The sequence below is a fragment of the Callithrix jacchus genome, chromosome 10, assembly GCF_049354715.1.
Source record: "Callithrix jacchus isolate 240 chromosome 10, calJac240_pri, whole genome shotgun sequence".
Lineage (NCBI taxonomy): Eukaryota > Metazoa > Chordata > Mammalia > Primates > Cebidae > Callithrix > Callithrix jacchus.
Genome location: NC_133511.1, coordinates 7625119 through 7637599, shown reverse-complemented (window position 1 = coordinate 7637599; position 12481 = coordinate 7625119). Strand labels below are relative to the sequence as shown.

The 12481-nt window shown below is 42.3% G+C and overlaps 1 protein-coding gene and 1 long non-coding RNA gene across 3 annotated transcripts in view; one reads left to right on the top strand and one right to left on the bottom strand.

Moving 5' to 3' along the window:
• The window catches only part of SLC35F2 (solute carrier family 35 member F2), a 62910-nt gene that overhangs the window by 40650 nt on the left and 9779 nt on the right, over positions 1–12481 (top strand). Inside the window, exons 2-5 of the mRNA XM_002754400.6 lie at positions 326–501; positions 4855–4982; positions 10265–10424; positions 11936–12092. Coding sequence (XP_002754446.1) covers positions 326–501; positions 4855–4982; positions 10265–10424; positions 11936–12092 — 621 coding nt within the window. The remainder of the gene's footprint in view (positions 1–325; positions 502–4854; positions 4983–10264; positions 10425–11935; positions 12093–12481) is intronic.
• LOC108593706 (uncharacterized) overlaps positions 6646–12481 on the bottom strand; it is a 78560-nt gene continuing 72724 nt past the window's right edge. The window contains exons 3-4 of one of the 2 annotated variants that reach the window (XR_013523004.1): positions 11811–12060; positions 6646–10490 (exon numbers count right to left, since the gene is read on the bottom strand). This is a non-coding gene — a long non-coding RNA (uncharacterized LOC108593706). The remainder of the gene's footprint in view (positions 10491–11810; positions 12061–12481) is intronic. The other variant, XR_008474956.2, reaches the window with a different exon arrangement.

The following is a 12481-nucleotide window of genomic DNA, read 5'->3' as shown; positions in this document are numbered from 1 at the left end:
AAAGTCAGTCACACACACACACACACACACACACACTTTGCAAAGTATATGTCATAGCTGAGTAATCAAAATAATCTCTAAACAGATGTTCATTGAAGTGGGAGAATATGCCTTTGTGGGAATGGAGGAGATCAGAAAGATGAAAATGTAGTTCTTCAACATCCAACATGATTTTTATTTCATAAAATGAAATAACCACCTGGAATAGTTAGCATTTCTCTTTGTGTTTGGCTGTGTGTGTGTGTGTGTGTGTGTGTGTGTGTGTGTGTATAAGTAAGGTGTAACTTATTTGCAAGCTATTCTGATTTCTTCCTTTATTTTCTAGGCATATTTTGAAAACAATTGCTCTGGGTCAGATGCTGTCCTTGTGTATATGTGGGACAGCTATCACTAGCCAGTATTTGGCAGAAAAATACAAAGTGAACACCCCCATGCTTCAGAGCTTTATCAATTATTGCTTGCTGTTCCTAATTTATACAGTGATGCTGGCATTTCGATCAGGTATGTCAAATGTGGAAATTACCTTTTCAACAAAATAATCTTCATAAAAATGACTAGAAAAGTATAACACGTCTAAATTCTGTGAAAGTGGTGACTAGAGACTTACGTATAATTCTCTGAAATTGTTGATTAAAATAAGTAGCACCATACTGTTTGTAACGGAGTAGTCGTCAAAAAGTGTGGGTTTTTGTTGTTGGTTTGTTTTAGTGACAGGGTCTTACCCTGTCACCCAGGCTGGAGTGCAGTAGTGTCATCTCCCTTGAGCCTTGACCTCCCAGGCTCAAGTGATCCACTCACCTCAGCCTCCCTGGTTAGCTGGGACTACAGGCGTGCGCCACCATACCTGGCTAATTTTTGCATTTTTTTTTTTTTTTTGTAGAGATGGGTTTTGCCGCTGGGCGCAGTGGCTCACACCTGTAATCCTAGCACTTTGGGAGGCTAAGGTGGGTGGATCACCTGAGGTCGGGAGTTCAAGACCAGTCTGGCCATCATAGTGAAACCCCATCTTAAAAAAAAAAAAAAAGAGATGGGTTTTGCCATGTTGCCCCAGCTGGTCTCTAACTCTTGGGCTCAAGTGATCTGCCCACCTTGGCCTCCCAAAGTGTTAGGAATACAGGCATGAGCCATTGGGCCCAGTCTAAAAAATGTAAATGTCATTACAAGTTAGGTTCCCCCCCAGTTTTAAAAAGACTTTAAAATATTAAGTCGATATTAAAAACACTTAAAGTCAAGAACCTTACTCTCCAAAATATTTATTTCGAACTAAATAAAGATGCTAAATGGAATATCAGTTGCATGGATAGATCAGGTGTCTGTTTTTTTTTTTCTTTTTTTGAAACAGAGTCTCACTGTGTCACCAGGCTGGAGTACAGTGGCACAATCTTGGCTCACTGCAACATCTGCCTGCTGGGTTTAAGTGATTCTTGTGCCTCAGCCTCCTCAGTAGCTGGGACTACTGGCATGCGCCGCCATGTCTAGCTAACTTTTGTATTTTTAGCGCAGACGGGGTCTCACCATGCTCCTGACCTCAAGTGATCCACCTCCCGCAGCCTCCCAAAGTGCTGGGATTATAGGCATGAGCCACTGCGCCCAGCTAATTTTTGTATTTTTTGTAGAGACAGGATTTTACCATGTTGCCCAGGCTGACCTAGAATTCCTGAGCTCAAGCAGTCCTCCCGCCTTGGCTTCCCAAAGTGCTGAGATTACAGGTGTGAGCCACTGGGTCCAGCCAGATACATTATTAACCAAAGTCAGTAATTTACATTAGGGTTCACTCTTGGTATTGTGCATTTTATGGGTTTTAACAAACGTATAATGGCATACATTTACCATTACAGTACCAAACAGAACAGCTCTATTCCCCTAAAAAATCCCTCCGCTCCACCTGTTCATTCCTCCTTCCCTCCCCACAAACTCCTAGTAGCTACAGCTTTAATTTTTTCATGTGCTTTTTTTTTTTTTTTTTTTTTGAGGCAGAGGCCTGCCGTGTCACCCAGGTTGGAGTATAGTGCAGTGGCACCATCTTGGCTCACTACAACCTCTGCCTCCTGGGTCCAAGCAATCACAGGCATGTGTCACCACACCTGGCTAATTTTTGTATTTTTAGTGGAGATGGAGTTTCACCATGTTGGCCAGACGGGTCTTGAACTCCTCACCTTAAGTGATCTGCTTGCCTTGGCCTCCCAGAGTGCTGGGATTACAGGTGCCTGACCAGTTTCATTATTTTGTAAACACTTTAGTTTAACCCTTTGTTGTAAAGGGGTTTGAAGGTCCAATTTTCAGTTTACTACTTGCTTTTGAATCATATGGCTGACATAGCAGGAAAAAAAAGCCTCGCAAAGGTTAGTGAATCCAGTGGAGAAGGACAGCACTGTGCACACTTAGGAAATTACGGTAATTTATTTAATCCCATGGACCAGATATCTAAAGGTCTTTATTGAAATTTAGGGCTGGGCATGATGGCTGACACCTGTAATCCTAGCACTTTGGGAGGCTGAGGTAGGAGGATTGCTTGAGGCCAGGAGTTTAAGATCAGCTGGGCAACATGGTAAAGCTCCCTCTCTACAAAAAATACAAAAATTAGACAGGCATGATGGCATGTCCCTGTAGTCCCAACTACTTGGGAGGCTGAGGTTGCAGTGAACCAAGATCTCACCACTGCACTCAAGGCTGGATGACAGAGCAAGACCCTGTCTCCAAAGGAAAAAAAAAAAAAAAAAAAAAAAAAAGAGTTGGGAGTGGAACTGTACATGGTTAATAACCCTGGACCTTGTGAAGGCTTTGGGCTTCGGGAATTCAGTGAGACTCACAAATATATCAGTGCAGTTAGTGTCTCTACGGGATGGGGGTTGGGTGCTTTCCATGCCATCTGATGGTGAGGAAGACTAATTCTGTTTTTGTTTTGTTTTTTTCTGAGATGGAGTTTTGCTCTTGTTCCTCAGGCTGAAGTGCAGTGGCACTATGTCAGCTCACTGCAACCTCCGCCTCCTGGGTTCATGTGATTCTCCTGTCTCAGCCTCCTTAGTAGCACCTGCTACCACGCCCAGCTAATTTTTGTAGTTTTAGTAGAGGCGGGGTTTCGCTATGTTGGCCAGACTGGTCTGGAACTTCTGACCTCAAGTGATCTTCTCTCCTCAGCCTCTCAAAATGCTGAGATTACAGGTCTGAGCCACTGTGCCTGGCCTCATTCTGTGTTTTCAAGATGTTCCTGCTAATTGGATTTTACTGATAATTATTTGGTTATGATTCTCACTACTTTTATTTATTTGCAAGTTATCTTGCCATAAAGCCTTCTCATATATGTGCCAACTCTGCATCTCCTGTGCTGCTAGATTCTCCAAAGTAGTGAAACCAATTAATTTGAATAAATATAATTTGGGGGAATAAAAGGTGTTTCTTCAGTGTGCCACTAAGCCTCTTCTCAAGCTTATTTTCACTTGAAAGCACATCCCTTCCAAAAGAATGATCACATGCAGAGTTTCCTTTGAAGAAGCCCATGAATAGAAGTTAAATAACCAATTAATTTCTAGGAAAACATTTCATTTCCTAGGATAGTCTGTGGCTTGTCAGAAATGGCAACATTCAAGCTCATGTCCAGATATTTTATTTCTGTTACAATAGGAAAGGGATTTTTAAAAAATTAATTTTTTAGCTGGGTGTGGTGGCTCACACCTATAATCCCAGCACTTTGGGAGGGTGAGGTGAATGGATCATGAGGTCAGGGGTTCAAGACCAGCCTGACCAACATGGTGAAACGTTGTCTCTACTTAAAAATACAAAAATTAGCCAGGCGTGGTGGCAGGCACCTGTGATCCCAGCTACTTGTGAGGCTGAGGCAGGAGAATTGCTTGAACCTGGGAGGCAGAGGTTGCGGTGAGCCAAGAGTGTGCCATTGCACTCCAGCCTGGGTGACAGAGTGACACTCTGTCTCAAAAAAATAAAAATTAAATTTAAAAAAAATTCCGGGGAACAAAATGTGCCAGTTTGTTACTTAGGTAAACATGTGCCATGGCCGTTTGCTACCAACCTGTCACTTAGGTATTAAGTCCAGCATGCATTAACTCTTTTCCTTACTGCTCTCCTCCTGCCCTGCCCTCCCCCTTGTTTTTCCTAAAGAGGTGGAGTCTCACTATGTAAGCCCAGCTGGTCTTGAACTCCTAGGTTCCAGCTGTCCTCCACCCTCACCTCAACCTCCTAAGTAGGTGGGGTTACAGGTGCACACCACCATGCCCAGCTAGGAAAGGGGATTTAACCACTTTTCTCTGAGTCTCATTCTACTGCTTTTGTTGAACACTTGGTCTATGATGACACTTTAATCGGGTCTCATACTAGAAAAATATCTAACTCTGGTGAGCTGTTACAGGAGTTTGGGTTATGAAGAATGGGAACCAGGGGGGGACATGTTAGAAATACACAGTAGCCAGGTGTGGTGGCTCATGCCTGTAATCCCAGCACTTTGAGAGGCTGAGGCAGGCAGATTGCTTGAGCTCAGAAGGTGAAGACAAGCCTGGGCAATGTGGTGAGACCCCATCTCTGCTAAAAATACAAAAATAATTAGCTTGGGATGGTGGCATATGCCTGTGGTCCCAGCTACTCAGGAGGCTGAGGTGGGAGAGTGGCTTGAACCCAGGAGGCAGAGGTTGCAGTGAGCCTAGATTGCCCCACTGCACTCCAGCCTGGGCAACAGAGTGAGTCCCTGTCAAAAAAAAAAAAAAGAAAAAAGGAGGAAAGAATGAATGAATGAATGAAAAAAGAGGGAAATACACAAGAAACTCTTTGATATTCAAATCAACATGTCTTACCATACATGTCATTTGCAAGTAACATGTACTAACCCAGATTTCCTTCAACCAGGCAGTGATAACCTTTTAGTAATCTTGAAGAGAAAATGGTGGAAGTACATCCTGCTGGGACTAGCAGATGTGGAAGCTAATTATGTGATTGTCAGAGCCTACCAGTACACAACTCTAACCAGCGTCCAGGTAAGAGGCAGCCCTCTGACCACTTTGGATTTTATACCTTCCAAAGGAGAACACGAAGTCATACGTGTTGACCTAATTTTATCGAAAACCTGTTCACTTGAAGAAAACCTAAACACAGGTGGATGCTGTTTTCTAGTGGAGCATATGCTCCAACGAGCAATGTTTCCTAGAATTAGTGAAAATGTATACAAGCCAAGCAGCCCCCAAACTGCTAATGCTATGGCAGATTAGAACGGTTCCTACCGAAATAAGCATAAATGTTTAGTTGGCAGTTGATGCTGTGGTATTGACGCATGTTCTGTTTCATATGCTGCTCAAGCATGGCACACGAAAGTAGATATACCTTTGTTCTATAGGAAAGTTGGAGCTTTGCAAACATAGTAGATATTCATGACAAAGGAACCACTGGAAGAAACCTACTAGACATTTTGGGAAGAGGTGGTAGCCAGAGTTAAAACTCCCATCCCTAGTTTTTTGTTAGGTTTATTCTTGCAACATTGAAAGAAAAATGTTCCTACATTACGGTGCTTTTCAACTTTGTAAAGTTGAACACAACTGATTTCAGTTTTCGTTTTTTTTTTTTTTTGAGACAGAGTTTCGCTCTTGTTACCCAGGCTGGAGTGCAATGGCGCGATCTCAGCTCACCGCAACCTCCGCCCCCTGGGTTCAGGCAATTCTCCTGCCTCAGCCTCCTCAGTAGCTGGGATTACAGGTGTGTGCCACCATGCACAGCTAATTTTTTGTATTTTTAGTAGAGACGGGGCTTCACCATATTGACCAGGATGGTCTTGATCTCTTGACCTCGTGATCCACCTGTCTGGGCCTCCCAAAGTGCCGGGATTATGGGCTTGAGCCACTGAGCCCGGCCTCAGTTGTCTTAATGTGAGCAAACTATGGGTTGTGTCTCATAACACTGACTCACCATTACTAACTACAAAATGTTTTATCAATGGAAGTGAAAGTGAAATAGACTCCAATGCCAGGTTTAGATGTCACAGTTTAGTAAGTTAATAACTGTTATTTTTCATTTTTTTAAGTAATAAAAAAAAGTGTCTATCAGAAGTGGGATTTGAAGTTTATAACTTTTTGATGTATCTCTTTCTCACTGTACAACATACAGAGATGTTCTTATTTGACTCTAAATTTTAGGGCCTGGAAAAATTGAAATTACTTATTTCACATAGAAAAGTTAAGGATTAGCAAGGCATGGTGGCTCATGCCTGTAATCCCAGCATTTTGGGAGGCTGAGGCAGGCGGATCACCTGAGGTCAGGAGTTTGAGACTAGCCTGACCAATATTGGGAAACCCTGTCTTAATTAAAAAAAAAAAAAGATTGATGAGAACTCAGTATTTTTCTAATGTGAACCTATATTAAATGTTATTAAATACTTTCTTTTTTGTAACATTGTGCTAAGCATTGTTCTCAGCAAACCTCTTGGATTTTGACCAGTATTGGTTAAAAAGCTGAGACAGGAAATGATTTATTAAGACAGATGCCATAGGAGGCATACAAAGAACCTAAAATTTCATCAAAATTAAACCCAGCAGTTACCTAGAGGATGGAGTTTATCACTAACAGGAGTAAGTGTATTTTCGCATTGGGTAATGAGGTTTGTGTAAGTGTGCAGCGAACGGCGTTTTCCAGTCACGTCCACTCTCATAATCTCACGTACATTTTAATTACTTGATTACAATTCTCAGGAACTTTGATCTCTGACGAATAATGATTAAAAGTCTTGAACTGATGCAAGGCCTAAGTTCAAACTTACAGTTCGATATCTGTGACCTTCATGCCTCTTTTTCAGTTTCAAAGAAACGGAAAACAATTTCTTTCATGCTAGCCTCTTAGAAAAACCTAAGCATTTGGTTGCCAAAAGTCATGCACTTATGGTCCTAGCAAGGAATATGTTACAAAAAGGCAGGGAACCATTAATGTTTTCTCCAGCAGCAGAGATGGTTGTCAGGAATGATTCAGGCTGGATCTCTACCTGAGTCAGTCTCTGGCCTGGGTAGTCCAAAGGGATGGAAATTCGAATTAGGTGGCCTTTGAAGCTTCTTAAAGATTCCTTAGAAGGTTCTGTAATTACAACAGTCATGGGGTAGTTCACGTGAAGGTCATGATGTGGCCACTGCCATCCTGTGGGCCAGGTTTCTGCTCATGTCCCGTCCCTCTTTACTGCCACATCAACCCATTTCCCACCCATGGCCTGCCCCTTCTCTCTGTGCTGCTCTGTTCTTCCTAGTAGGCAGTCCTTTCGGAAGGCTGCTCCGCTCAGTGTCTAAGGCTAATTCAGTTTTCATTATCTCTTCTTTACTCTATTGTACCTCTCATGGTCTAACTTACTGTTATACCCACGTCCCAGGGTTTTACTTAGTACCGTGCTTACTGTGACTGTACAATAATTTTCTAAAAATGAATCGATACTCCTAGAATGGAAAGTATCAGAGAAGACATCTATCATCAAGAATACCTTTTTTTTTTTTTTTTTTAAATGAGAAAATAAGTATTGCTCTGTTGCCCAAGCTGGAGTACAGTGGCACAATCTTGGCTCACTGCAACTTCTGCCTTCCAGGTTCAAGTGATTGTCCTGCCTCAGCCTCCTGAGCAGCTGGGATTATAGGCACATGCCACCATGCCTGGCTAATTTTTTTTTCCCAAGACGGAATCTCACTCTCTTAACCCAGCTGGAGTGCAGTGGCACGATCTTGGCTCACTGCAGCCTCTGCCTCCCAGGTTCAGGCGATTCTGGTGCCTCAGCCTTCTGTGAGTAGCTGGGATTATAAGCATGTGTCAGCATGCCTGGCTGATTTTTTTTTTTGGATTTTGAGTAGATAATGAGGTTTTGCCATGTTGGCCAAGATGGTCTCAAACTCCTGACCTCAAGTGATCCTCCTAGCTTGACTCCCCATAGTGCTGGTATTATAGGCGTGAGCCACCGTGCCTGGCCACCAGGAATACATTTTGAAAGGAAGGTTCACATGACTGAAGGTGATAGCTATCAGATGAGAAGTCATGGAATGTCAGAGTCAGAGGGAAACTGTGAGATCATTTGGTGTCATCTTTTTATTTTACTTTTTGACTTGGAGAGTGACTGGCTGAGGACCACACAGCTAGCTGGACGGTGTGCGCCTGGGGCCTGAGGTCTCTGGAGCTCTGTCCATGGTGTACATAGGTAGCTCCCTCAGTGCCCAACAAAAATTGTTAAAGATAGAGCAAATTTAAGTTTGATTTTAAGACACAAGGATAAGGGACTCTTCCGTGGTAGTTCTTAGAGTGTCTTTTTCCACTTGTTTTGTTTAAGGAATGTAGTTGAGATTTTGTTAAGCCATTATGGCTGGATTCTGCTGGTGTCTTTGGGGACAGGGCATTATCATTTGCATCGTTTAATGTTTTGTTATTCAGGCAGGCTCAATAAAGCACTTAGGAGATTAGAGTTCTGCAGCTGGCATACATAACAAGGCACGATGCCCATTCCTACACATGGTGCATTGGACTCCACTGGAGCTGCTGCAGTGAGAGGCAAGCAGTAAACAACCGTGGGCAGGATCGAATGCGCTCTGGGGATTTAGGGGCCTGTCTTCTTCAAGACTAAACAGATACAGAGAGAATCCCGGACAAGGTTTGAACCAACAACAGGGTGAGCAATAACATAGCAGTTTCAGGAGGATTTAGTATAAAGAATACATTTCTTCCTTGAAAACATTTGAATGCATCAAGAATTTCTTGAATAGATTTTATCCTTGAATGCACATTAAATTTGTGAATTTAGGAATCGAGTGAGTGTACTTTTTTTTTTATCTTGCAAACAATTTTGGACCTGCTATAATTTTGGCATGCTTAATCCCTCTGCCTTCCGGATGAGCAGTATCAGGGGTATAGCCAGTGTTTTCCAGACCCAGGATCAACAGGTGATGGAGGAGCACGTGATGAAGATGAGCAAGAGAATCTGCTGTGAGCATGAGTGTGTCTCACGTGGTGGGGTTGGACGCTTTGTCAGGGGCGTGCTGTCTGTCTGCACTCATAGTAACCCGTGCTTCTTTGTAGCACTTAGCCCAGTTCCACTGAAATATCTGGCTGTGTGATTATTTATTCCACATCCTTTATAGCTTTGTGTGGCCTGAGGGCACACTGGTTCTGTCCTGTTCACCCCTATTCCAAGCTGCTTTCATGGCATCTCACACATGCAAGGTGTTTGACAAATATTTGTTGACTGAGTAAATGGTTGCATGAAGGAAGAGATGTTTGTCTACCGGACTTAAAGATACACACAGGGCCGGGCGTGGTGGCTCACACCTGTAATCCCAGCACTTTGGGAGGCCGAGGTGGGTGGATCACTTTAGGTTAGGAGTTCAAGACCAGCTTGGCTAACATGAGGAAATCCCATCTCTACTAAAAAATACAAAAATTAGCTGGGCATGGTGGCAGGTGCCTGTAATCCCAGCTACTCAGGAGGCTGAGGCAGGGAGAGTTGCTTGAACCTGGGAGGTGGAGGTTACGGTGAGTTGAGATTGTACCAGTGCACTCCAGCCTGGGCAACAGAGTGAAACTCTCCCTCAAAAAATAAAATAAAAAAGATATACACAGGTGGGAGCATAGAGGTAAGGCGCACAGGCCTTTGGCAGTCTTATGTTCAGCAACTGACTCTTCCATTGTATTTTATTATTTATTTTGAGACAGGGTCTCTCTGTGTGGTGAAGGCTGAAGTGTAGTGGCATTATCACAGCTCACTGTAGCCTTGACCTCCTGGGCTCCAGTTATCCTCTCGCCTTAGTCTCCCCAGTGGCTGGGACTACAGGCATGCACCGCCACACCCAACAATTGTGTGTGTGTGTGTGTGTGTGTGTGTATATATATATATATATATATGTGTGTGTGTGTGTGTATATATATATATATATATATTTTTTTTTTTTTGGTAGAGATAGTTTCACCACGTTGCCCAGGCTGATCTTGAACTCCTAGGCTCAGGCAATCTGCCTGCCACAACCTCTTAAAGTACTGAGATTTTACAGGCATGAGCCACCATGCCCAGCTGTCATCCCATTTTTAACTATGTGATTTTGGCAACTCATTTCACCTCTCTGCCTTCATGTTTTCATGTATAAAATTAGATTGTAATTTCAATCTCATAGAGTCGTAAGGATCAAACGAGTGAATCCAGGTAAAGCTCTTGGTAGAGGGCTGCCAGTAATAAATGCTCAATGACTACTGAGTCCTAGTATTTCTTCATTACCATCTTTAGCTAATGAGGGAGGTTTTAAACTGTTCTCTTTCCGTGCAGCTTTTGGATTGCTTTGGGATTCCTGTGCTGATGGCTCTGTCCTGGTTTATTCTTTATGCGAGATACAGAGTGATCCACTTCATCGCTGTGGCTGTCTGTCTGTTGGGTGTAGGAACCATGGTTGGAGCAGACATACTCGCAGGGAGGGAAGACAATTCAGGTAACACGGTGTCTCATGTTTGTGCTTTAATCACAGCAGGATTTTGTTCATGTTTTCACGTTTATTCTGCAAAGATATAGTAAAAAGCAGAAAGTATGTCCTGGTTAACCACATTTTCAATTGTATTTTTAGATTTACTTATATCTGGTATTTTGTAACTACCCCCACACAAAACAATCTGTATATTCCCACCAGCCCACAGTTTTTCTTCCTTTTTCTCACATTAAGTAGCTTTGTCTCTTGACAGCAAAGTGTCTTCATATACTTGCAATAATCTTTTGGCTCATGTATTTAGATGGGTTATTGGAACACCTACTGTCAATTCTTGTTTTTTTTGTTTGTTTTGTTTTCTTCTTTTTTATCTCCTTTATCCTATTGCAGAATCTTTTTTAAAATTTTTAAAATTTAAAAATTTTTCCTAAGTAGCATCTCAGCAATGTTTGTTTTATCAAAAAAGAAACTCGTTCACTGGAGTATTTCTTTTGAAGTCACGGTGTAGGTGACAGCATCTTGGCCATACTTGGGTTGAATTCAGTTGATGGTGTAAAATCTAATTAAGATCTATGAATTCATCCAGTCTACATACAAGTGACTTAAATGTCTCCTTGGATTGAGAGAGAAAATTACAATTGAGAGTATAAAATCTAATTAAGGTCTATGAATTCACCTAATCTGTAAGTGAGTTAAGTGTCTCCTTGGATTGAGAGAGAAAATTACTTTGAAAGCAGGTTCGCATTTTTCAAATTGACCTTCCCCTTCAATGAACTCCATTAATTTGTCATGTCATGGAATCATTTTCTGAGGCCTTACATTATGATATATACCATCATCTCCTAGCTTGTTAGACTTCTGAGGAGTTAAATTATGAAAAAAAATCACAGCAGAATTGCATCCGAAAGTGAGAAAAGTAAGAGATTTTAAACTTCCAGTAATCAGGCTGGGTGGGGTGGCTCACACCTATAATCCCAGCATTTTGGAAGGCTGAGGTGGGTGGATCACCTGAGGTCAGGAGTTCAAGACCATCCTGGCCAACACGGTGAAACCTCCATCTCTACCAAAAACACAAAAATTAGTCTAGGCAAAGTGGCTAACACCTGTAATCCCAGTACTTTGGGAGGCCAAGGTAGGCAGATCACTTGAGGTCAGGAGTTCTAGACCAGTCTGGCCAACATGACAAAACCCCTTCTCTACTAAAAATACAAAAATTAGCTGGGTGTGGTGGTGCATGCCTGTAATCCCAGCTGCTCAGGAGGCTGAGGCAAGAGAATCACTTGAATCCGGGAGGCAGAGGTTGCAGTGAGCCAAGATCGTGCCACTGCACTCCAGCCTGAGTGACAGAGCAAGACTGTCTCAAACGCACGTGCACGCGCACACACACACACACACCTTCTAGTAACCAGTTTCTTCTTTAGAGTGATTTAAATGAACATGGGTCAGATGACCGCCTGGAGGCATGCTGTAGGGGTTCACCTGTTGACAGTGTTTTGCTTCTGTGCCTTGTCTTCCTGCAGGGAATGACGTATTGATTGGTGACATCTTGGTCCTTCTTGGGGCTTCCCTCTATGCCATTTCTAACGTTTGTGAAGAATACATCGTGAAGAAGCTGAGCAGACAGGAGTTTTTAGGAATGGTGGGCCTGTTTGGAACAATTATCAGTGGCATACAGCTGTAAGATTCTAAACGTTTTTCTAGACAAAACAAACAAATCTATTATAGAAGATAACTATTAATATTCATTGTTTATTTGGCCCATATTTACATTTCAAATTAATATTAGGTTGGTGCAAGAGTAATTGTGGTTTTGCCATTACCTAGTAACTTACTGAGTATCTATTAGAGGATTGTTAAGACATCAAGAATTACTCCTATTTTCCTAAACACGTGTGATGCTTATGGATTCCTGATAACGATGTGGTAAAGGCTTTTACCAGTAAGGAGTTTTATTTTTTAGTTATTTCCAGAAAATATTAACACATTAGCTTCCTAAGCTTATTCAAAAACAAGGTACAATATCATATTTTTCCTCCTATAACTGACTGTTACTACAGAGTACCTGT